The sequence below is a fragment of the Pelmatolapia mariae genome, linkage group LG4, assembly GCF_036321145.2.
Source record: "Pelmatolapia mariae isolate MD_Pm_ZW linkage group LG4, Pm_UMD_F_2, whole genome shotgun sequence".
NCBI classification, from domain to species: domain Eukaryota; kingdom Metazoa; phylum Chordata; class Actinopteri; order Cichliformes; family Cichlidae; genus Pelmatolapia; species Pelmatolapia mariae.
The window spans coordinates 27,227,113-27,252,654 of record NC_086230.1 but is presented as its reverse complement, the minus strand read 5'-3'; the positions used below and the strand labels follow the sequence as shown (position 1 = coordinate 27,252,654).

At 39.2% G+C, this 25,542-nt stretch overlaps 3 protein-coding genes across 3 annotated transcripts; 2 read left to right on the top strand and 1 right to left on the bottom strand.

The window, feature by feature from the left end:
- The first annotated feature begins 2,664 nt into the window (after positions 1–2,664).
- Positions 2,665–4,582, top strand: hsd17b1 (hydroxysteroid (17-beta) dehydrogenase 1). Its single transcript, XM_063470788.1, has 6 exons — positions 2,665–2,761; positions 3,028–3,189; positions 3,274–3,453; positions 3,602–3,695; positions 3,788–3,971; positions 4,430–4,582. The coding sequence occupies exons 1-6, from the start codon at positions 2,665–2,667 to the stop codon at positions 4,580–4,582; spliced, it is 870 nt and encodes a 289-aa protein (XP_063326858.1).
- Positions 4,583–6,904: 2,322 nt separating this feature from the next.
- si:ch73-141c7.1 (coenzyme Q-binding protein COQ10 homolog, mitochondrial) lies at positions 6,905–11,430 on the top strand. The gene is made up of 5 exons (XM_063472234.1): positions 6,905–7,082; positions 7,455–7,607; positions 7,916–8,108; positions 8,555–8,656; positions 9,233–11,430. Exons 1-5 carry the CDS (start codon positions 6,979–6,981, stop codon positions 9,383–9,385), a joined length of 705 nt encoding a protein of 234 aa, XP_063328304.1. The 5' UTR covers positions 6,905–6,978; the 3' UTR covers positions 9,386–11,430.
- A 3,056-nt stretch (positions 11,431–14,486) lies between these two features.
- Positions 14,487–22,944, bottom strand: mylk5 (myosin, light chain kinase 5). Its single transcript, XM_063472233.1, has 18 exons — positions 22,860–22,944; positions 22,612–22,749; positions 21,043–21,174; positions 20,661–20,813; positions 20,341–20,523; positions 19,841–19,876; positions 18,726–18,853; positions 18,467–18,620; positions 18,076–18,387; positions 17,877–17,979; positions 17,273–17,476; positions 16,966–17,183; positions 16,759–16,882; positions 16,388–16,540; positions 16,178–16,307; positions 16,010–16,097; positions 15,784–15,924; positions 14,487–15,620 (listed from the first exon to the last, which is right to left on the bottom strand). The coding sequence occupies exons 2-18, from the start codon at positions 22,745–22,747 to the stop codon at positions 15,415–15,417; spliced, it is 2,601 nt and encodes an 866-aa protein (XP_063328303.1). The 5' UTR covers positions 22,748–22,749; positions 22,860–22,944; the 3' UTR covers positions 14,487–15,414.
- Between the last annotated feature and the right edge of the window lie 2,598 nt (positions 22,945–25,542).

Sequence of the window (25,542 nt, the reverse complement as noted above, 5' to 3'; positions counted from 1 at the left end):
GAAATGTAATAATTTTAGAGCGCCCTAATATCATCAATCAATATTTACCAAGTATCTGCTTCGAGACAACTTCATAAGACTTTTGTCTTACTGTTGTTTTGGAGAACTATTGAGATTACATTATCTCATATAAAGGCATGACAGGTAAGGAAGCTCTAATATACCTGCATCGAAATGGTTTTCTGTTGTACTACACATATACAAAGAGGCAAAATTGTCGAGAAAGCTACTTAGTTTACTTTAAACGCCCCCAGTGAAGCCTCATTTAACCTTGCTATCAGGTATAGCGTGACATTTAAGTTTCACCACAACCACCACTACACGTCTTCAGCTCTTTCACTTCTGCTCATTGCTCTCACATGGGATATCCTGTTGAGCCCATCTGGTTCTGAAGCCGCTCACTGCTGTTGAAACCCTGCTGCGTCTACATCACATGGGTCTGTTGTGGAACAGCAAAGTTCAATGTGACTCTCAGTCCACTGCAGGGGGAGCACATGAACAGACAGACAGGAGCAAGCTGGCATGCGTTTCCCCCTTAAGTACTATATACAGTAGCTCTTTCACTATTTGCCCTGTGATCTCAGTGCAGAAGGCCAGCCTGCAACCTCAACTGCAGACTCTCCATCAAGCACTTTACTTGTCTCCGAAAAATGCCACAAAGACACAGCTCTGTATGTGTGATATCCTTGTTTTTTTCCATCAGCAGCTGTGAGAAGTCTGTTTACTTTGAGTGCTGTGAGCCGGTCCTGCTTAACAGGCATTTTAAAGGCTTTTCCAGGCCAGTGTGCACCTCCACTAGACCTTGTCTTGATAATTATTGGGCCAAAGGGAGCCTGCAGGCCATGTGAAGCAGGAACCTCCCATGGGAGATAGAATGTACCACGTTGCCAGAGTGGACTGAGAGACACCTAATGGAGGACGTGCAGCCTGTGCATTTCGGATTAAAGGAGACAGAAAAAGATGCATGCATAATCAGTTTTCATTTTCCAGTGGCATTTGCGCATAGCAGCCACAGAAAGTTCCATGCTTCTCATCACCTTTTATTCAACAACTATAACAACGTACATACGAACATATGTGCATATAGCATGCATAAAACATACAGCAAAATAAAACCTATTAAATTTCTGAGGTCAACCAGTACAAGAGTTTGAACAATGCTTGGGAGTTTAAGATATTTGAAAGAGGTTCAAGGCCTGCTGTTATCTGTCCCACAGACTCTGGGACAGCAGCCAAGCTGATGCCATCTCAAGGAGAGGAACGCAACAAAATGGCAGGAAATTCCTACTTGGTTTGGTCCCATCAACATAAGAAATTCTTTTTAAATCCGCCTGCTGAAATGTTCCATAGAGATGCAAGTTATTTTGACTTACCAGAAACACTCAGCTGTAAAAGAATGCAAATGTTATGATAACAACTTAGGGAGAGATTAAAGAAATAGTAGAATAGAATACACTGTATGATTCTTAATAACAATCTTGTGCTGGCTCTGAATAGAAAGAAAATTTATGTTAATTCTTTTGTAAATTCTGACAGTTCATGATCGCTAAATGGTTGCTGAATTTTTAATATTTCTTATCTATACTTTCTTGAGCGCCTATTTAAAACTCACTCGAATGCAAATATTAACTTAATTTAATCATCAGGGTTAAGAGCTTGCACGATAAAACACCTGAACAGAATCCTTGTCGAAATTGAAATATACGTACTTCCTCGTTTATTTCCTTCCAGCATTAAAAAAACCATTTAGTTTGCAGTTTTTATCTTGGAAATGCTTCTTTTCCAAACACGTGTGACCAAAGGTGACAAGACTGAAGATTACGTTAGACTGGTTTTACACCTTTGCATGAAAACACTCGATTTTTCCCTTGTGCTTGAATTTAACACAGCTTCTAATTATAGAAGCTTATCCTTAAACGTGCGAACAGTACACAAGAAAACTCTAATCTCTCTCAAAGGCTCATTTAATACCATTTTTAGAGAGTTTTTTTTTTTTTTTTTATCAGCTGGTGTAGCTTGTGGAGCACAGAATAGGTAGATCTTTTCCCAATACAAATCTGTAAACAGGATGTGAGTCAACGACCTTATGAGAACAGCACTTAATGAACAAAACTTAAACTTGATGACTTGATGTCCTAAAATAAAATCCATTGTTCCCTTTCTCACTATTGTGAGCCTTACGTTTCTTTTCCTTGATCAAGCCCCCAGAGGTCAGTGTGGCTTTAGTTGTGTGGTACAGGTCCAGTACAGGGTTTTGCTGCCACCTGGTGCTCATGTCATTGGTGCCGTTCAAAATGCACAGACACATTGTTAATATGTTAAAAAACAATGTTGTTCTTTCTCTAAACTAATATTTTTCTCAAATGCACACACACTTATTATATTTCCACAGCCAGTCTATATAAACGTGCATGCACTTATATTGCTGGAAATTTCATGACATCTCAGGTGGAGGGAATGAAACTATATCAACAAGGACATGAGAAAAAAATAGAAGGACTCCAGGTGGCTGATAATCGGCAGATGTTTAGTCTTAAATGTCCTTGTGATAGCGTAAGACATAAAAACAGTTTTCACATGCCTCCATTTTATTCCGTGGCTCATTTGGCAGTACCCTCCTCACTTTGCTCCAGCTGCTCTTTTGATGTAGGTGAGTTAGGCTCCATGGATAAAAAGGTGGTGCTGATCACAGGCTGCTCCTCGGGGATCGGTCTCAGCTTGGCTGTCCGGCTTGCCTCAGACCCAGACAAAACATTCAAAGGTAACCAGAGCTGTGTATGTGTCAATCTTCTCTTTGAAAATATACATTAAATTAAAGACTGGCTTTTAAGAACCATTAAAACCACTAAGATGATGTACACTATGCAATTTTGTGTGACTTACACAAATAACTTAGCAGATGAATCTTCCATGCACATTGTTAATTAAATGTTGTGTGAAAACCATTCACCTCCTTGGGGTTCTACTCTGTAAATTCCTTTTTACATACACATTTAAACTCATCATTAACTGAAGCTTTCTGTTCAGTGTATGCAACAATGAGAAACTTGTCCAAAAAGGAGCGTCTTTTAGAGAGCGTGAAAGGCCTGCACAGGGACACTTTGGACATACTCCAAATGGATGTGACCGATCGGCAGTCCATCCTGGATGCAAGAGATAGGATTGTGGAAAAACGCATAAACATTCTGGGTATGGACCCATGCCAGTGTGTTCCGATTAGGATTGGAAAATGTGATTTGAGTGGGTTGATGTGCTTATCCTCGCTATTTACAGTGTGTAATGCTGGTGTGGGTTTGATGGGGCCACTGGAGGTGCAGTCTTTGAACTCAATGAGGCACATCCTGGAGGTTAACCTCCTAGGTACCATCCAGACCATCCAGGCATTCCTGCCAAAGATGAAGGCTCAGAGTCAGGGACGCATTCTGGTCACTGGCAGCACCGGAGGCCTTCATGGTGAGAAGTGCAGATGGTTGAGGAATGTCAACAATGTTCCGCATGTGCAGTTTTTGTAGTGATTTGATGGAAACCCTATAATTAGATCATGTTGATACTTGTTACCATGCATAAAATTTCCAAAATAAGCTTCTTGAGTTTCTTATAGGGCTCCCATTTAACGAGGTCTACTGTGCCAGTAAATTTGCAATAGAGGGAGCATGTGAGAGTTTGGCTATCCTCCTGCAACACTTCAACATTCAGTAAGTTTCATAAGTTGGCTGCATGTTGTCTTATTAGTTGAAAGACTACTTGTGTGTATAAAATTGTCAAGTCCAAATGCTACATCCTACAGTGTGAGTCTCATTGAGTGTGGTCCAGTCAACACCGACTTCTTGGTCAACCTGCAGAAGACGGAGCTTGGTGATACATCTCTCCAACAGGTTGATACCCAGACACTAAGGCTGTATGAAAAATACCTGCAGCACTGTAGATCTGTTTTCCAAAATGCTGCACAAGACACTGAGGATATTGTGAAGGTATGTTCCATGTTTACAGAAAATCACAACTTCATTAACAATGAAAAGAGTTCATTTTCTATTTGAGGTTTTAAACAGTGGCAACATTTAATTACATTTGCTTAATTTTATAGGGACAATGCATTTTAAGTATGACAATTGTTGTCCATAGTTGGCCTTTTACATCCACAATACACGCCCTGAAATAACATATTATGTTTGCAGGCTGGCATGCAAAATAAGAAAGGAGTTTAAGTAATATTAAATCATTTTAAAATACACTGAATCATTTTCTTTTTTCTGTTAAAATAAAATTAATACATCCCTCAACACTAATCATTCAGTGATTTAACCCAGACATTGATCATTTTAGAGCTCAAATAAATGAGTGAGCTTTCATGTGCTAACCACACATATGTATAAAATTTATTTAAATTTCTAAACATGTATACTTTTATGTGTTTGTTTTTTTCCTGAAGGTATTTCTAGATGCCATCCAGTCACCTAGCCCTGCCTTCAGATACTTCACCAGCACTACTGGGCCACCTCTAACCCAACTGAAGGTCACAGAACCAGATGAATCATACATCAGTGCTATGAGCAAAATCATTTTCTCAACTGAGGAGCAATAATTTTGTAACGACTGCATCACTTCGTGTGTAAATGTTGTTCCTGTTTTACTTTATGTACACGGGTTAATGTTTTGCTCAAATACCCTTGACTCCTGAAGTCTAGAGTAGAGTTCACAGGATCCACTCCATGTTCTATTTTTGTGTAAGGCCTAAACATAGTACTCCTTATCATAAAACAAAAATGTAAAAATAGACTATGTTCTAGTTGGTGGAGACATTTTTGATAAGGCTTATGCCTGATGCTTGAGCGATAGAGCAGTTTCTGCATTCCTCTAGTTCCACCCACACTAGCTTGCATATTTTTACTCGGGGCTATTGTGCTTCAAATCACTGCGTTCATTATAAAAGTCAAAACACTGTGTGCAAAGTTTTCGTAGGCAATTTTTGATTTGCTGTTTTAAGCACAAATGGTCATTTAGGGGACTTCTGTATGAATGACAGACACTATATGTTTCTTTTCTATAGCTTACTTAAATGCTTGCTTTACATTTCCCATTTTGGCATAAATATGTAAAGAATATATAAATAAATTAAGTTTCTAAATACCTGAAATAACTTGAATAATTTGTCTTGTATACTTTTTGTGAATTTATCTACAGGTGCTATTGTGGCCCCTGCACATTATCTCTGTCTGTAGTAAGGGAAAACTGCTGTGACTATTTGATAATGCAGATAAAGTATCATAAAGCATATTTCACAAGTATTCATTGTTATGTAAGGGATTATGTGAAACAGTCAAATTGTGCAACAGTGTCCATTTATACAGCTAGTTCTGACTAACTCTGTCCACTGATCATATGTATTCCCACAGAAAACAAACAAATGACCTAATTTATAGATAATTACATCATAACACTGGAAATTTAACAAGTGTGTTTTATCCCAGAAGCCTGTATGTTGTAGGCAAATTTTCTTATGTACCCATTACAAAGGGTTTATGATAATATCTATCAGCTGATTGACTACAGGCTTGTCAACGATTATATATAGCTACTAAAATGCAAGTACAAAAAATACTATTTCAGTGAAATTTTTAAACAGCAGTGACATTAAAAAAGACAAAGGCTAATAGAAATTATGTTTCAGGATCAGGGAAACAAAGAACGGCCTTGAGTGGCTTTCCATTTTAAATGAAATCTTAGGAGTTTTAAATACTAAGGAAAATAAAGAAATCTTGTTGTGTTATAATAGATTACAGGGATAATCTTAACATACTGACGTTTAGCTTTTAAAGCAATGAACTCTGTAAAGTTAAATGTATAAAGACTGAAGGAGGACCAGCTGGCACAGCATCCATTCGTTCTGTCTGGCTCAGTCTGGGGTTGTTAAGCCCATGAGTAGTTCCTATTCTAACATGAGACAGGTTATCTTGTCTGCACCTAGAAGTTTCTGACCTGTCCTTAATAAGACTAATGGTGCTTCTTAAACCCTTCCCTTCTCAAGTGCCCTAATTCCACTCTCGAAGATACTTAACTGGATCTTGCACCACCTCTTCTCGCTGTGTTACCTCATAGCCACTTAATTCAGCAATACCTAAAGGCATGCTGACTTTCAAGTGTCAGCTGTATTATGGAGATCTGTGTAGTAAGAATTAGGCAACAGCTGTTGTATAATGTATGAAAACTAAATCTAGTTTTTCTCCTCTGCCAAAGCTAGCCTACTTCTACATTAAACATTACCTCTACAGTCACTGTGAACTTTACCTTTATTACTCTGTATTAAAGTCCAAGTTCATCATGTGCGCACAGCATGTGCTTTCCTGGACTGGAGTTGGCTTGATCTCTGAAACCTTAAAAAGTTTTTTGAACTTGGTTGTCAAACACTTTAATTCAGTCACAAATTAACCCTAGGGTTCATGCAGCTGACTGAATGTGGCCCTGCCTTTTCAACATGTGGGTTATATATAAGGCTATGCAACTATAGTTGGTCCTAGTATCACTTCACAAATACATACTAAACGATACAAAATCTACTTCTAAGGCATTTGCACACATTTTTGAGGAAACACGTGATTCAACCCGGAAACCGTAATAAGAAAGAGCAAAACAGAAATCCATTGAGAATATAGATCCTATTGCCCAATATTTTTGTAACTGTCTATCTGTGTAAATTGACCTTTTGTGACACAAACAAACAAACAAAAAACAAAAAAACTCCACATTTTGAGAGTAGCCTAGCTATTTTTTGTTCTAATTTAGGAAGTATTGCTGTCTTAAATCGCCGGTGATTTAAAGTTCACCTCAAAGTGACCTGATTGGCCAAAGGCTACCGCGCTTCCCGTTACGTCACTGCTCTTTTATTAGATAAGCGGTGCGGCTCTTCATTCGGAACAAAGCCCGGTTACTACAGCTGGTTTGAACACTTTAGTACGCGTCACCACCAAACTAGGGGGAAAAATGACCAACAAGACGACTCCTGTTCTCCTCAAAGCGCTGCTGGAGCTATCTGAAGCCCACTCTTCAAAGGTTGTCCGGGGAAACACTAAAAGAGCAAATTTCAGGTGAGTCAAAGGAATTTTAAAACCAAGGTTTGCCCAGGTGGGTGTTTGAGTAACGGGCATTTGCAGTTGCGCTTGTTTTATTGGTCACAGGATAATTCAAATATAGTTTAATCTTGTACATTTTTTTAGGAATGGTAGCTTTAATTTGTAGTATTTGAAAAAAGTAAGTGAACCAATGCTTAAGATGCACATTTAACAGACATGGCACTCTGGCTTTTCTGATACTACATACAATGAATGTTAGCATACATGTTTGGCATTGCCTGTGGGGAAAAAATACTGTGATGGCCATACATTAAAATATTGTGGGATTTTAGCATAGGGATTGAACAGATGATTAAAGAGCTCACAAATATGATTTCCTCTCCTCAGGGTCTTAAGTTCTTGTGGGATCCTGGAAGCAAGAAGGGCAAGCCTCCAGTTCTGCCCCAGTACCTGTGTAAGCACACCAAGCCGAAGCTTCATTAACCTGGCAGCTCCCATCAGTAACCGCAGGATGGAGTACACTGAGTGTCGGACATTGGGGTGAGTGCCCCCTTGCAAAAGAACTAAAATAATTATGTGAAATGTAAACAAAATGACAGATAATGGCTTACTTTAAGAAATGCTAAAAACTTGAGTCTTGTCTGAGTACCTTTTACTATGTGCAATTAGTTTTAAAGTGAACCGTGTTTTGGGGTCATATTTCAGGCAGAGCTGATGAGCGTTAGTTTAATCCTTTTAACTTGTATAGCAGTCTACAGAATTTATTTGGGTTCTGTATAAACCTAAAAAAAATGGATGCAGAGGATAGAAACTGAAGTGTTTCTGGTTTCATGTGACTGTGTGTTCAGGTATACTCCAGAGCAGATGTACAGTGTGGTGGCCAGTGTGGACCAGTATCAGCACTTTGTTCCCTGGTGCAAGAAGTCTCGGGTCATGAGGGGGCGAAACGGTGGCCTCCAGGCAGAGCTAGAAATCGGTTTCCCCCCTCTTGTTGAGCGATACATCTCTGAGGTCACTATTGTTCCAAACTACCAAGTCAGGGTACGTGTCTGGTCTCTTACTTTTTAATCAACAGCTACCGAAACACGCCTATAAAAACATTTATGACATGTGGAAAGCTCTTTTTACTGTAGGCCACCAGCTGAGATTAAACAAATAGCTGTTTCAAGATGAAAGGAAAAAATATGACTGTCTTAATGCCATCATTACATGAAAGTTTTAAATTTTTTTTATGGGCCTGAGGCTTTAATATAAGACCGACTAATAAGTTTTCTGATAACAATTTCTAATTACTTAAAACAAATGTGCTTTTGCATAAAATTATTTGTAAGATTTTCATTTTTAATCTGTATATTCCACATTTTGCACAGCACTGTAGACAGTTTTCATGGACATAATGCTTTATTTGTGAGTTGGTCCTACAGAGTTTTTTGTGAGTTTGATGCCTTGTTGCAGTCCTTGATGAAGAGTCAACTGTTTTCAAACAGGCTGTATGTACTGATGGATCCCTCTTCAGCCATCTTGAAACAATATGGAGGTTTTCCCCTGGAGACAGAAACGCAGCAGACTCGTGCAAAGTGGAATTCTATGTAAGTGTTTGTGGTACACTTAATATTTGACATTGGAAGCCATCTGGTTGTGCAGCAATACGCAGGCATAAAACTACACTGACAGTGACCTTGAAACAATAAAAGCCAGTAATGAAGAAATTGCATTAATGATTAAAGGAGTTGAGAAATTAGATAGCATACTTAGGTGAGACTAATTTCTCGTTGTAAGTTCTTGTACAGCTCTCAAGTGGATTATCAGCTAAGAGGAAGTATTGAGTAAAACCTTATTATCGTCTAAATTTAGTCTTGAGTATCACACCGGTGTCCCTTGAGGCCTGAAATAGCCATCAGAGAACAGTGTTAAGGAGCTGCTAACAGGAGCGTGACCTTAATGTTAGCACAGATTATCTGAAAATGTGCCAGGAGGTGGTTGGAGTAGAACATTAGCTAAGTTAAATAAGGGATGCCGTGTGAATGATTGCCAACTCTAAAACGCCTCTGCTAAAGATGTGCTTGATTTCTATTTTTAGTTTGATCTTTTTCTTTCTTTTAAGTAAATGTCACAGAAGAGCATCTCCTCAGCAGTTTCCTAACAAACCTGTCCCTATTCTGCAGGTATCATTTGAGTTCAAATCTCTTCTGCACTCTCAGCTTGCCAGCGTCTTCTTCGATGAAGTGGTTAAGCAGATGGTTGGTGCCTTTGAGTCACGGGCAGCAAAACTTTACACAAACCAGGAGGAGGTACCGCTGAGGAGGCGGTCGGCATGAGGCGACACCTTTGACCTTTCATCCATCCAGGTGCTTTTGGAACCCTGCCAGCCCACTGTTTTACCTGCTATTGACTCTTACACAGGAGACTGGATCTTCTCTTTGCACCCATAGTATATTTTTGAATTAACACGCACATGGAATACACTTAAAGCTATTTATTTGTAAAGCACAAGCTGATTTCTTTACCTTGCCCTACATTTATTTATTTTTGTGGATTCAAATAAAGTTATGGTTTTAAGGACACTTTGAAAATTGTTAATGTTCTGAAAAGTGACTGCTACTGAAAGCTCAAATATGGTTGAAGACCTTGTCCTATGCAGTATTTATCAGTGGAATTAAAATGTCTTGTTTTTGGTAAACTCTCTGCTCTGTTTGTGTCATTTGTAGCATTTAGATTGTCTTAATGTTTCCATGTACTGAGCAACATCTGCAAGAAAAGATTTCCAGTGTAGCAGACTAGTAACTGCTTACTCCTCATGTTTGGGTAAGCGTTCCGGATAAATAGCATTGTCAACCTTGATGGCTGATACTGGCAAACAAGGTGATAGCTACCAATGTCGTCCACTGATATCGGTTATTTTGCACTATTTTAAAAACAAACGAAAAGCGGTGCGTGGAGTCTTTTTGTAAAGTCATATCTGATCGTTCCTCTATGCACCTGTTTTATGAAATGGAGCTGCAAAGTTGATTTTCAGTTACCCATAACATGTGCTGGCTTTTTGATAACAAGCTGCATGTTCCTCCTCTTTAGCCCGAAGGACACTGCTTTTCCAAACTTAAGCATTTTCATTACTTTTAACACAGGACAGTTTGTCTGCTTTGTCTGTCCTTTTAATATGCTTAATTTGCATGTTTTTATTTTAAGTTTTAAAGTTGTTTTGTTTTAGAGTGTGCCACACTTTGTTAACTCCACTGAAAGAGGTTTTCAGATGTAGTTCTGAATCTGTGCAATAATTTCAACTACTTGAATTTCTGTTTTGATGTGGTGCCACCTGCAGGTCAAATCCCTTCAGTGCTGATTTTTAGCCATGTAGCTCTGTACAGAAATTTCTCCCAATTCTCTGAATCTGTTAATATTATGCTTTAACCTTGGTTGGGGGAAAAGCCAATTCAACTCATATATACTGTGAGGATATATTTGCAATTTCATATTTAGAAATGTTCTGAAATTGTTAATCTATTTTTTTTTTCTGAATGGGTTTCCTACAGTTGCAGGCTATGTGCAATGGTCTCTTATCCTTTAATGTCATTCTGCCTGTGTATTATATTTATTTTATTTTTGATATGTACAATTTACTTTTAGCTTATAGTTTCAGCGTTTGTTTTGGGTGGTTGTGTGGTGTGTTTTTTGTTTGTTTTTTTTTTTGTTTGTTTTTTGTTTTGTTTTGTTTTGTTTTGGGTTGTTTTTTTTGTTTTTTGTTGTTTTGTTTTGTTTTTTTTTTTTTGTTGTTTTTTTTTTGTTTTTTTTTTGGCTTAAAAAAAAAAAAAGGCTTTCTTACTGAACATTTCTGTTATTCACTTTAATTGTGGGGGAGCTACTGATCCAGTAATCTAAGGAGCTTGGAAAGAAAAGCCACTGGACTTCAAGTTTCTTGTAGCCGTTTCACCTCTCATCCGAGAAGTTTCTTTAGTTCGAAGAGCAATTGGTGGAGGAGTGAAAGAAGCCATCTATCCACCAAATTCAGTTCAGTGGGTCGTTCAGTGGTCGTAAAGTGGGTCTTTACGTCACACTCCCTCTCGCAGCCTGAGATCATCTAATCAAAGGCTGTTGGTAGTTCCCCAAACACATTTTAAAACCAGAGGTGATAGATCTTTTAGTGCGGTGCCCCCCAGGTTGTGGAATTCTCTCCCTCAATCTCTTTGCTGCCTGGATTGTATTTATTCTTTTAAACATCATCTTAAGACTCATTTATTTAGACTAGCTTTTAATTAGATTTGTGCTGTATGTTTGATTGTACTGTTTTATATTATTGTGAAGCACTTTGTGGTTTTTATCCTGTGAAGAGTGCTATATAAATCAATAAAGTAAAGTCTTTCATTTAGTCATTCAGAGGTCATTGGGGGGGGACACCGCAGATGTAAAAAGGTTGAGTAAAACACTCAAGTCCCATTATTGGATGGTGGGGCAAGGACTCGTAATGGGTTCACCCGAAACCTTGGCGGTTAGTGACCCACACCCTCCAAAATCTCCAAAAGTTGATTCTGTTCATCTGGACGTAGAGTTTTCAGTGGGAGATGTTTCTCGTTTCTCCCACTGAAAACTCTACGTCCAGATGAACAGAATCAACTTTTGTTGACCCACACCCGTTTTCACACCTTGGCTCATGTGATTGGGCAGATGATCAATAGTGGGTCAACGACCCTCTTAAAGGACACTGCCAATAGGGTTTAAATTTGGGACTCTCCACCAATTGGTCTTAGAATTGAAGAAGCTACTTGGTTGATAGGTGAAACATCTTCAAAAAACTTGAAGTCCAGTCGCTTTTCTGGACACACATTTTGTTGTTTGTTGTTTACTAGAAGATAGTCAAACCTCTTCAAAGATTCACTAAACCCCTCCCACATCCAAATGATTTCTACTTCCTCAGACACAGAAATAAAAAGGCATTCTGCCTGCCTGTACTAAAGTGCCCTGGGTCAGCCAACTCTGACAGGCCTCCACCTTCAGCCACATGGCTTCATTTATCTCACTAAAACCTCAGATTACCTCCACAACAAAAACCAGTGACTTTCTGACTACAGAGTTAGAATAAGGCCTACTTGGACTCCATGTCCTACAACTCCTGGGAATGCGTAAAAGTCTTCCAAAAATAGAAAATGAAGACCATATGGACAGAGCTCACAGAAAAAATCTCTTTGGCCTCAGGTGCTCTGGTATCAAGTGCACTTATGAACTTATGGTATAAGATATGAGATGGTTCATAACATAAGATGTTTGTTATGGAATATATCTATACTGTAGATACTGTATATTTCTTATATAGATCTATCTAGCTAGAAATGCAGATCTATCGATCTATCGATATATCAATATAGATCTATAGATAGGATTCTAATCCTGATTCTGGTGTTTGGCTATTGCTTCTGTAATTCCGAACATAATGAAAGTGATGAAACTGAAGACCTCGAAGAACCTGAAGAGACAGACTACAGATCTACACGAATAAGCTCTCTCAACTCTGTAACTAACTAAAGAACTGGAATCAGATGGAGATCAATTAAAAGCTAGTATGATGCAAATAAGAAATCTGTTGAAAGAGCTGCGACGCACTGAAAAAGAGGTCTCGAAGCTGAACACTGAGATAGGTGGTAACACGTCTCAATACTTTTAATGAGAAAATATTGCATTGTAATGCTTGCCTGTATGCATTCTTATTTTTTAGCTATGTTTGTGTTAATGTGATCATTTCAGACAGTTATCATCCAGTGGCTTTTTCTGTGGGTCTCTTTGATACTGGTCCAGTGTGTCCAGAACACACTGGACCTTTTAACATTGATACTGCACTGCGGTATAAGAAGGTTTTCTCCAACACTGGCAAAAGCTACAATCTTTCAACAGGTGTGTGTTTGTGTGTGTCTGAAAGAAAACAATATAACGAGAAGAAGAGAAAAAGAGGCAAACAAAAAAATGAATCTGCTCTTCTTTTTTTACAGCAATGGTCAAGGGAATATACTTCTTTTGATTTACTGTGTACAACAAACTCAATTCTGTTCCCAGTTCTGTTGTGAGCCTTATGAAGAACAATGAGAGGCTGGCATCTGTCGGGGATACTAATGGGACTGACTGCATGGACATTGGCAGCAATGGTGTGGTCCTACCTATCGAAGTGAGAAACAATGCTTACGTGCAGCTCCAGGAAAACAGGATTGTGTTTGATGATTTCATGACCTACAACACCTTTAGTGGGTTTCTGCTCTTTTACTTATATAGCACCAAATCATAGCAACAGTTGCCTCAAGCTATTTTATATTCAGGTAAAAATCCTACAATACAGAGGAGCAGTTCCACACAAAACAACCCCCTAAAAGAGGATTTTTGGTGCAGTAGTGTTAGAGAAGGCACAAACATTTTCACAGTCATATTTTTGTACCCTTTCATTTTTTTCCAGGAGTTTTTGAGCCCTGATAACTTCATTACAAAAAACAACAGCATGAAACTTGCCGGTTTGAACACATATGAGCTCTTTAAAAACGGAATCCACTACAACTATCAGAATATTAAGTCAAAATATTGCTTTTAATTGAGTACAATTGTTGATCAGGATCTAACAGACGGTGTCAGGATGAGTAGATACTTTCTCTGAAAATTTCTTCTTTTTACTCATTTTACGTGGTGTTGCCTTTAGAGGGCAACATCCAACTGTGTTCAGTGCAGTTTCTCCATCTGCTGGCAGTCACTGAGATCATCATCATACAGTGTAAAAATTTCCTCAGCCCCCTTAAAATACCTCGTACATTGATCAGCCTCCCTAAAAAAATCTCACACATTTTGAACTGACAGCAAAAAGACCAAGCTATACATCACAAAGAAAAACAACAGCAACAACAAAAAGAACCAACTTGTCTCTGCACTCAGATACTAGCATGGAACATAGACTGTATGTAAAAGACACTCATTTATATCAACATGTATTCAAATTATTAATTAATTTAAAGCTAGCCTTTATGTATAGTTTATAGCATTAAATGAGATGTGCACTTGTCTCATGTCACCGCCTTGAACCAAAAAAGAAAAACATCGCTTTGTGGTTATTGACTAACCGAGGTCCCTCCCCTTTTTCCTCTGTGACATTTGCCACAGTTCAGTGACACTTTGAGACATTGTATTTATAACATCTGTCTGTCAGAAAAAAGGAGTTTTTCATGTGCAGTGGCCATCTCCTTATTTTTTTCTTTTTCTTATTTTAACAAAACAAACAAAAATCTGATTACAGCACAACAGAATAGCAATGGAATTAAAAGAAAAGAAAAGAAAGCCCCGCCCCCAAAGTCCCCTCAGGACAGAGCAGAGTGCATGCAGTTAAAATGTGGTGAACAATATTTATTTTTGACAAACCACCAAATTAAACCCAAACCACAAACTTTAAACACCCAACTGGTGAGAGTGCAAACTCTTTTTTCTTCAGGCCAACTTAAACCTCAACAACATTTCCTTTATGATGCATATTTTAGCACACTGCTCCAGAAAAAGGACAAACCCACCTGTGTTAATTAGACTCCCTCACCCTGGTTGCAGTCCGTAAATAAAGCTCTGCTACCACAATGTGATTTTACAGCGTGAGAGTGAAAAACCGAAGAATGAGACCTACATTGGTATCCGTTTATTTGGGTTGTGAAGCAGGTATCAAGTAAATATGACTATGACAAACATGAGTTAAATTCACAAATACTCTATATTTTTTAGTAAAGCAGGTGGACGGCTTTACCGAAGTATCCGGCTGAAGGTCCTGATGGTATTGTTTGAAATTCAACCAGCAGACAGACAAAAAAAGATTTTGACAAAATACATTTGTTATGGACAAATTTCCTGAGGTCGAACACAGAGCTAGAAACTCAAACAAGTAGCAAAAACTGTTACTGCCATTTATGTTTTCAGATATCAAGCTGCATGCTGAGACTAAGGATAGTGTTTACCGGGGGATATTTCCATCTGTTTATTTGGTGTGCTAGAGTTTGTGTGTGAAGAACTGCAGTAAACAAAAAGAAGCTCTATGGCACTAAGCAACAAGCTGAATTTGGCTGAATTTTAAATCGTAATTACAAACTGATAGGGCTGAAGGGGAATCTTCATAATGAGCCAATATAAAAGACAGATTCATGGTTTTACGTAAAACATCATTTTCAACACAGCGTGGAAGCCATATCTGAATGCCATAAAAATATAAATCTATGCATGTAGCTCTGTAACAATATTTATTTGACTCATCAGAAGCCACAAACAACAATGTACAACACAGCTGGTCAAGGCAACAAGAACATTATACTTATACTTGTTATTTCTGCATACACACTATGATATGATGAATCTATTTTTGGACAGTTAATTTGGCTGAGCAAAATGCCTCCCCATGGTCATTAGTGGCCCTACAGGTGTACACATTGGTGTCCTCTGGGCCAACTTTAGCTAGAACCAGCGTACACTGGCCATCTTCCTCATACTCTATTTGCACAGTGGGGGACTCCTCAATAGGCTCATCACCACACAGCCACAGCACCTCCGGGTCAGGGTAACCTGACAAGATAAACAGAAATGTGAGATCAGGAGGGGAAAGAACACAACTTTTCAAATGAAGCAAAACGCTATTAAAAAAAATGTTTTTACATGTTCAAGATTGAATTTTCAAGCCTGGTACAGTAAGTCTGACTTGAATCCCAGATAAGAAGTTGCTTTGTACCTGTGAGGTGACACGAGAGACGGGCACTGGATCCCTGAGTTACAGTCCGGTCTTTCAACCTCTTTGTGAACACTGGGGGTTCCTGCAGCTTAAGCTCCAGGGAGGTCAACACTTCCTCTGCCTCTGGGCTCAGGGGTGATTCTAGGAGATATATATCAATAAGATGGGAAACCCACTAAACCAAAATGCGTGTAATGTGATGAGTAACGGTATGCAAGATTTTCACCTCCTCCAGGAGTTGTGGGAGATGCAGAGCCTTCCGCCTTAGAGAGCAGAGCCATTCTCTTCAGTGCTAACATGGCCTTGCCAGCTTTCTATGAGACAAATGTGTATGAGAACAAAATCTAAATTTTAAATAAAAAAATAAAGAAATAAAGAGTAATTTGGTGCTTACCTTCCACTTCTGTCTGGCCAAAAACCTCTTCATCTTCTCTTTGGACAGACTCTTGGTGAGAGTGAGCTCTTTAGACTTAAATGCTGCCATCCAGGGATGGGCAAGGGCCTGTTCACAGGTCATCCTACGCCTGATCAACAATTACAGTTACAGATGGTTAAGTAAGCAGGTAAAGTAGGGTACTTTATACTTGTAAATCTATGAAATCACCTCGGGTCTTTGTTGAGCAGGGAGCTTATGAAATTTTTAGCTTCCTCTGTTATCTCGTCAAAGCTCTCCTCATCAAACTCCCACTGAGCAGCTGTGACCAAGGCCAGGGTCTCTGCATCACTGTTTCCCTGAAACGGAGATTCCCCACTGAGCCTGGAAACCACAGAAAAAAAGTGGAGAAGAGTAGTGTTGAATGTACATCCTTTACATGTGTTTCAATCTATACCCACTAGGTGGCACAATAAGGCTAAAACTCTAAATTTCAGTTTTGATTGTATGAGCTAAAGAATTTTAAACAAAAATCTTGTTTGAAAAATACTAAACTATCTCTTGAATATAGAAAGAGCTACAGGAGAGACAGTTAGACTCACAGTATGTAGCAGATCACCCCAATGCTCCACATATCAGTCCCCAAACCCACAGGCTCATAGTTGATCACTTCAGGTGCCACAAATTCTGGAGTCCCGTGCATCACCTTCAGTGGTGTGTTTTGATCTGTTCAATGGAAATCCCATAATGTAGGTATTAAGACGCACATGAGGTAGACAAGCATAAAAGTAGAGTTTTGTTCCACATACCTACTCTACTGGCTAAGCCAAAGTCAATGATCTTTATGGAGGTGCCTGTGGTGTCAACACATACAATGTTTTCAGGTTTGAGGTCCAAATGGACAATGTTTTGCTGATGCATGTAGGCAATCCCCTCCAGGATCTGCTGCATGTAGTGCACACTTGAAGGCTCCGTGTGCTCAAAGTTGTCATCCACAATACGTTCAAAGAGTTCCCCACCTGCAATACTGCAGACAAACAAAATAGCAGTGACACACCAGAAAATACTAGGAATTCTGCTTTGCTTTTTGCTTTGCGCTCTGATAAGGATACTTACAACTCCATCACCATGACAATTTCAGACTTGTGATCATATGCTGCCAGACACTGAACCAGTTTGGGGTGGTGGAGGTAATTCATCAGCTCTATTTCCTTACGAGCGGCTTCCCTCTCCTTGGCACGGCGTCCTTTGTAGAACTTCCCAGCGCACACACGTCCTGTCTCTTTGTGGATGAGCTTGTACACCATGCCAAATTTTCCCCTTATGAAGAAAGTTTAGTCATTTTTATCTCTGGACATTAGGAATGAATAGTTAATGGTTACACCATCACAGCCTATCACAATAAGTAGTTCATGTTAACAGGCTGATTTCCATCTGATTCTTGTTTACCTATCACTAAAACTTTAAAGTCACTGTACATTCCTTGTCATGGATAAAACATGACTGCAGGTGTTTTCAACCTGGAGTGCATGCCTCTACTTGAAAGCATTTTAATATTCTTGGCAGAATTTCCCCCTATCTTCCCACTCACACACTTCCTTGGAATTGGAAATGTCAAAACGTTCTCACCTTGTCGTAATTATAGTTTCTGAAAAACGTATTGTTTCTACTTGGAAAGATTATTGTTGGAAAATTGGGATTTGACATATCTGATACTCACATTCCAAGTTTCTCCTGCATATCGTAGTGTTCCGTGACTTTGTGGGAAGAGTCAATAGACACAGTGGTATACATCTGAGGGGCTTCTTCTTCCTTTGTCTTGTCTAAATGTATGCACACAGCCACAACAGCTTTAAACTAATGCTTATTATATCTGCCTTTATTACAAATCTGCTGTCAAAATCCCCGTATCACCTCACCTCTTTCCTCCATTCTCACCACTGGTGACACTGGGCCTGGCTCGCTTAGTCCTACTGCGTTATAGGCCTTTACTCTGAAGCAGTATTCCTGTTGTGGCTGAAGCCCAGAACACACTTTGTATGAGGTACTCTTACACTCGCTTGTTAGCTCTCTCCAAACCTCAGGCTCAGCACTTCCTTGGTTATTTACTTCAACGACATAACCAAGGATGGCACTTCCGCCATCATAGCAGGGGCCTGACCAGGATAGCACAAGACTGGATGGGGAGACAAGGGAGATCACTGGACTGGAGGCAGGAGGTTGAGGTCTCTCTGGTGGGAGGATGATTAAAATAAGTGTCCAAGGAACTGCTTTACTTGATTTGGTTCTGACCCTTTAGAATGGACTCACCTATAACAGAAAGGGTGATTGTGTGCTCTGCTGAGCTCTTTCGGTCTTTTACTACAATGGTGTAGCGACCTGTGTGCTGGGGTTTAGCCTCTTCTATAACCAGCGTACTACTCCGATTAGTATTTTCTGTCCTCAGCTCTAGGCCGTCCACTATCTGCACAGAAAAACAGGAAAAATAGATATAATGTGGAGTCAAATACATTTGAGATGGCAGAAGCAGACTTTTTGTTTTTGCTATTTATCCTTTTAATTGCTGCACCTGTTCTTTGTTTCTGATCCAACACGATGCTACAGGAGGGCTTCCAGTAAAACTACACGTCAGCCTGGCAGTTTGTCCCACCTTCACCTCCACGTGCTGCGGTGGGTTTTCAAAACATAATGATCGGCCTGCCAAATTAAAAAAATAAAAAAAAGATGAGAAAAGTGACTCAAAGTGAACTGCAGCATCCGCACTTCCTCAGTTCACAATAGGGTTAAAAATATCTGCTGAATGCCTGAAAACAAACTAATGTGTGTGAGCATGAGATAAAGGCAAAGAAATAGCTAACTGATACCCTTCTTATTATGGTATTTAGCAGGACCCTGTGCCTCAAGTGGAAACACAATGCAATACAGATGACCTATCGCCCACAAGGACAACAACTCTTTGTGTAATCAAGTTTGTTGAAATATTTCACCAGCTTTTTGAAAATACAAATTCCCAGCTGTTTACCCTTAAAGGAAGTAAAGAGAGAAAATGTTTTTATAGCCATACATTATACAGTATCCAGTGATTATAATCTGCCCTTGCTTTAGTGCTGCACACACACACACAAAAATCCATATATGAGCTGAAGTCATGTCATCTCTCTCGCTGTCAATATTCAAATCTTGTGGCGTCAGAATGGTGAATTTGACTAAAGTAGATCTGATAATATTAAGTTTAAGTGGCTTTAATGTGCACAGTTTTACTTTCTGAATACAAGCTGTTGCCATTACAAGCCAATATTTCATTCCTAAAAATAAAAACCATGAATAAATTATGAAATGTCCTGTGCTCTCAAAACAAACAACCAGACCTCATTATGGGAGTATTTCACACATTTGCTTTTGCAGCCTAAACCCTAAGGTTGATTTTGTCAACACAGTAGAGCACATTAAAGCATAAGGCCATTATGAGACCAAAGGTGACATGAAGAAAGTACAGCTCCAGCAACAGATCAGCTTACACACAAACAAACTCTACAATAAGTCACATTTTTCATAGAGAAAAAATAACAGCAGGCAGAGGAAGTTATCAATCACTTAATAAGAAGCACATGGATGCTGGAGAGGTGGGTAAATTTCTCAGTATGTGGGGGAAAAAAAAAAAAAAAAAAAGAGCGTTTTTCTCACCTATCCTTGAGTTGGCTCGCTTCTTTGGGACGACTTCTGCAAAGACAGATCAGGTGCAGGTAGGTTTTAGCCAGAAGGATAGAGGTGTGGCTCTATTCTATCTATGGCTATCAGTTTGCACTATTTTACTGTACTTTGCTCTGTCCACTTCCCTACATGGTGTATACTTGGTACAGAGAAATTTCAGTGGGTGTATCAGAGAGCTGCATTAATGTGTTATATATGTTTTGCCCAACGGCCAATCATACAAGGACTGGAAGTGCGTTTCCTTTTATAAACATAACATGGATTTCCTGAAGAAACTGAAACAGAGGCCAAGAAATTTTAGGTCTAAACACATCAGTACTGTTTCTATACTAAGAAACTGATCAGTGTGGAAGAGAAAAGAAGAAATTGCATTATGTCTGTGCTAACTATAGTTCATTAAATGGGAATTAATTTACATTTGTTTTTTGACTAGAAATTAACAAGCACTGTCTAATCAAATAATTCTGGTTTACCTTTTGGAGATGAGACTGGGCTCTGCCTATCAGAGCCTGTAGGAGACATACAAATAGATCCTTTGAATTTGTGTAGCTCATCTTTTGGAGTCTGCGGTAAGGTTCCATTTCCCATTACACTTTTGGATGGAGAAGTGGGAGTCTTTGAAGCGCGATTCTGCACGCCACAGATACTTTCAAAGTCTAATTTGGTCATAAGAGAAAAACGAGAAGAGACTACATCAGAAATGAAACTCTGGCTTTGTTTTGAGTAATGAACACACTAAATGTTCCATTTATTGTAGACTAGCTGCAAATTTCATGAGTTCCCAGTTCCTCACCTCTTACAACCACAGCAGCACTGCAAGATGTCTTCCCTGCACTGCTTTCTGCCAAGCAGGTGTAGGCACCGGCGTCTTCTGGTAAGCACTCCCTCACAACAAAACTGGCCTCCCTGCCATTGAAGGAAGCCTTCCCGAAACGGGCCACTTCACCTGCCAACAGGTGAGGTAAACAAACAACCCATCAGCACACTCTTGCACTACTTTTGGCCTCTTGAATCTCGATGTGGCATTTTTAATTTAATGCATAAAAAACGGAAACTCAAAAACATGTTTGTTTTGAATAATTATCCGCTCTTTAGCCTTCTTTGGTTGACCACACCCACATCTGAAAAGTATATGCAGTGTAAAGTGAGATGCATTGTAAACTGTCTCTTCTCACCATTGTGCAGCCACGATATTTTGATCGGTAGACTTCCTTTGAGAACCCCACGTAACCTAATGTCAGTCCCTTCATCTACACAGCAGTCCTCCAGAGGCTGTATGAAGACAGGTGGATCCAGATGTTTAGACCCTGGATTTGGAGGAGATACAGAATTACAGTGTCACTGTGAATTTAATATTCGCCATCTTGCTAAAAATACACAAACCAAAAAATATTTAATTGTGTGGGTGACATACATTTAAAGATTAAACTATATTCTCTATGGTTCTTACACGAGTAGTCACAGTAACCCACCTCAGAAATACTCTAGGCATGAAATGGTATGTAAATAATGTAAGCGAGAGAGTCTTCTCAACTGTCCAAATGGTTCACACCTCTTTTCTGTCTTGTTAACTGTCACACACTGAAGTTATCACGCTGTGCTGCTTGATTTATTTGAGTACTTTTCAGAAAGTATTTAGCGACAAAGTCTTATTGTATTAAATTATGTAATCTACCCTTAGAACTGCATTTTTGCCAATTGTAATCCCATATACAGTACGCTAGCTACAGTTTAACAAAAAAGCGTTTAAATTAAGCAAGGGACCCTAATTTGCCCCAAGGTGAATTACTGCTTGAAACGTGGAGCATAGAGTGGTAATACACAATTTCATGCCATTACAGACTCCCGGGTCGTTTCTTAGGCAGTGTAACTTAACAAACCTAGAAAGAAGAAGCACATATTATTGCCCATTGTAATCCCATATACAGCATACTAGTTATGGTTTAACAAAACGGGTGCTTTTCTATGAACCTTTAACCAGTGTTTACAGTACTGAATGGTTCAGTTAGCACACTGATGTTTCTGAAAAGGAACTGAATGCTGCAACAACTCTGAGCAACACTTCTGCACACAGACATGCTCAGAGGTGGCTCATAGCAGCTATTTTATCAAATAGCTGGTATGTGTTGTTAGTTTAATGGAAAGATTAATTTCAGTAACTCTATTTTTTACTTGACACTCTTAAAACCTTTGATTTGGACAGCAGCCAAAGACATGCCTGTTCATGAACTTTTGACTTGATTTTGACTTTGAAGGTTTTGTACAAAGTTGCCATTTGCCCAACAGATAGATGACATGGAAGCAACAGCGACATATTATATATGGAAATATGGAAAAGCAAACTAATGACCATGAGAAATACAGCACATGTGACTTGCTGGTTATAACAAAAAACAAAGTTTTGAGGACATAGGAAATGAGATGTCAGCTGTGGGCTGACATGAAAGTGAAAGGCTTCCAAGTCAATAAACAAGTACACTACTGGACGGCTAAACTCAAAATAAACATGAAACTGAATATTAATTTTAAGAGCAACAAACCATTCGTGTTGCATGCATGAGCGCTATTAGTTTAGGCAAACAATCTGTTTTCACAAGTGAATATTAAAGAATATGTTGGAGTGCGCTCTGGATGGTCCCCAACTTGTTATCAACAAGCACTGCCGTGCTCAGACTTGCCTGATCAAATGCTGACATCCATAAATGTCACCAGTTGTGTGTTTTCTTCTTGAAAGCAGCTCTTACCTGCATCAGTACATTTTACTGAGGTCCTTGTGCCAACAACTCCTGGCCCGTTCCCAGGTGCAGGTGGTGGACCGGGGGCCTTGATGCGAATTTTGAAGGTCGACACATAACGCTGTTTGCTGCCATCACTATTCATGTCTGTTTCAGGAAACCAACAAATGAAAAAAGAATTACAAAGTCATGCCTCAAACTGATTATCAAACTTCCTCTCTCTGTCACTGTGGTGTGAGCCTCTGTGGCTTGCTCACCCTATCTCTTTTGTAAAATTAGCAAGCCTCTGTGTGTCCCTTTCACCCTGTGCTAAGCCACTGAAGCTCTGCCCTCAGTCCTCACACTTTACTGCACATGTTCTAGTCCCTTTTACTCACCCTCCCATTATCTACATCTAGCTCCACCTACATGACAAATCATGTTGTTTCACTTTGGCCAGTTCAGGCGCGGCGGTCGTCTCATATGCTTTCAAAATCACTGTAACGCCAAAAACCCACTACTCAGACTCCTTTTTGTCATGCCTTGTAAACACTACATTTAAACATGGAACGATATAAAGCGGGAGAGTGGGAGCGAATGAGGGGGACTTATCTACCTATCCAGGCAAAGGTCGCTTTGTGTTCTGTTTGGTGAATGCAGTCTTGTTCACCGGTTTCTCTGTTTGCTTTCTCACTTATCAATGCTACAACTGAACTTTGTGATGCCAGTGACATCAGCATTGCAAAGGTTTACTTCATCCCTGCGGACTCTAAATCCTCTGACTGTAGCAACAGTCAAATCTGAGCCCCTTCCCCTGGTACAATATATCCTAACACAAGAAAGATGGCCTTTTGCAGGGCAGCAGCGTCACTTTGACTTCCACGTGCTAATATAGTAACCAGGAGACGTCTGTGGAGGAGAACTGCTCTTGGTAAAACATACATGTTTGAGGCATTCATCTCAACGGAGAACAGCAGTGCTCTCTGCCAGGTTGAATCAAGTTTGTATTATTTATTACAAGTTTCAGTCACAAGCAAACAACAATTATCAACATGAGTGCATCTTGGTGTAGCAGTTTCAATTAGGTGAATTAACTACACTACAAAATGCTGGATTGATAGTCAGAGAATTCTACAGAAACCTGCTGAAGTGGTGATAACATCTCTCTCCACTCCACCCCCATCCCAGCTTCCCAAATTCCACATCAATGATCACACAAAAAGGGACTGCAAGGGGCTTGTTTTAGTTTCCGTGGGAGAATTCCTATCTCGTTTACCAAAAAGCTGCCAACACAGACATCCTTGTTGGGATTTTTTATAACAAAGACATTATTGCACATGTTAAAAGCCCAATGTCTTAAAAAATCTTATTCTTATTACTGTTGTTGTTGTTTTTATTAAGATTTTTTTTAATAGCATAATGATCCAGGCCTAGTTTTGTCTCTAAAGCCTGGGTGGGGATGAAACCACTGAAATTCAACAAAAAATTGCCATCACTCAGCAGGTTAATAATAACATACAAAAGTTCAGGTAAGACAGATTATACCCATTTACATTGTTAAGCTACATTTGCTGGAAACTATTTTCGCCTTATTAGTCAGTCAGTCATCACACCCAGAAGCTGACTGCCTTACTATTGTAATTCCCTGGGTACCAGGGAATTTCCACATAGTGACACACAGTGAATGACAGTTTGAGTTATTCGCCCAGGGTCTGCAACGTCTCCAGGTGAAGCTAACAACTACTGCAATACTGAAAAGGAATGTCGCAGTACAAAAACAAATCACCACGGCTGAACAACCTTGCACAGCATGACAGAAACAGTATCTAATAAGGTCGGACATAAAGCGTTTAATAAGACGTGACATCAAAGACAAAACACGCACAGAAAGTTGGCAGAAACTCTCTAGCTACAGGGCTGCTCATTAAAAAGGAAACAGAATGATTATGCTGCATTTGTCTCACAGTGTCTTCGCTCGTGCCAATGCAAGTAACATAATTTATTAGGGACCTTTAAAAAAAAAAAAAAAATGAGGTCATTGTATGCACAAATGAAGCCCAGATCTTGGGCTTCAGTCATCTCTAAACATTTTCTTATTGACTGTCCTACTATTGGATCTGTATATTACATAGAGTGGATATTATGGGTATATGTTAAGTTAACGCATACAGCTCTTGTTGTGCACGCAGAAGCCCCGCTCACCTCCTCGGGTTGCTTAAAAGCATTGTTGTTGATGAGAAAAGCACTAAGACTTACGTAAGACAGACAAAGACAAAGATGAAAAGTGGAGATAGTCACAGCACAGTCAAAACGATTTCATCTACAGATTAAAATCTTTGACATGCTTAAAAAGTGAAACGGGTGCCTTGCTGGTGAGCAGAAAACCTTGGCCTCATAATTTAAAATGAAAAAGTAAATGAGGGCTTCTTTTCACATGAAGCATAGCGTCAGAAAAAGAATGTAAGATAGGAAAACCCACTGGATTAATCCGATAAGGTTTAGATCCTTTTCATTTACACAAGTTCCTCAATGGCTAATTTTTATGCTTCTATTTTATGCTTTATTGCTGAAACATCATATAGCATTTTTAAATCACCTAGTGAACAAAATACCTAGAATATAACATTATGATTTCAATAGATTATATTGTAACATGAAGTTTTACGTTTTTGCATGCTTTCTCAAGTGCATTTAACACTATTCAAGTCACTTTTCAAGTGCTGCTACCAAGGAAGAATCTACAGTAAACACATCCACATCTTGTGCATTTACCTTGGCTTTCATTACAACTCCAGATCACGGCACCTACAGAAATACATAATTCTGCAGCAGTTGATTTATAAATAATGGTAAGGAGGAGCACCAGTGGGTGCTCTGTAGATTTTGTATGCCAACTATTTGTGTAAAAATTAAGGGAAAAGAAGAGTTTCCCAAATCTGGACCCTAACCTTTATTTATTTT

Coding starts and splice junctions, on each gene's coding strand:
- hsd17b1 (XM_063470788.1), top strand. CDS start 2,665: ATGGATAAAAAGGTGGTGCTGATCACAGGCTGCTCCTCGGGGATCGGT. Junction 3,190..3,273: donor AAAACGCATAAACATTCTGG/GTATGGACCCAT, acceptor CGCTATTTACAG/TGTGTAATGCTGGTGTGGGT. Junction 3,454..3,601: donor CAGCACCGGAGGCCTTCATG/GTGAGAAGTGCA, acceptor AGTTTCTTATAG/GGCTCCCATTTAACGAGGTC.
- si:ch73-141c7.1 (XM_063472234.1), top strand. CDS start 6,979: ATGACCAACAAGACGACTCCTGTTCTCCTCAAAGCGCTGCTGGAGCTA. Junction 7,083..7,454: donor ACTAAAAGAGCAAATTTCAG/GTGAGTCAAAGG, acceptor TCCTCTCCTCAG/GGTCTTAAGTTCTTGTGGGA. Junction 7,608..7,915: donor ACTGAGTGTCGGACATTGGG/GTGAGTGCCCCC, acceptor CTGTGTGTTCAG/GTATACTCCAGAGCAGATGT.
- mylk5 (XM_063472233.1), bottom strand. CDS start 22,747: ATGAATAGTGATGGCAGCAAACAGCGTTATGTGTCGACCTTCAAAATT. Junction 19,877..20,340: donor CCCAGTCTCATCTCCAAAAG/GTAAACCAGAAT, acceptor CTGTCTTTGCAG/AAGTCGTCCCAAAGAAGCGA. Junction 16,308..16,387: donor CTGCTCAACAAAGACCCGAG/GTGATTTCATAG, acceptor ATTGTTGATCAG/GCGTAGGATGACCTGTGAAC.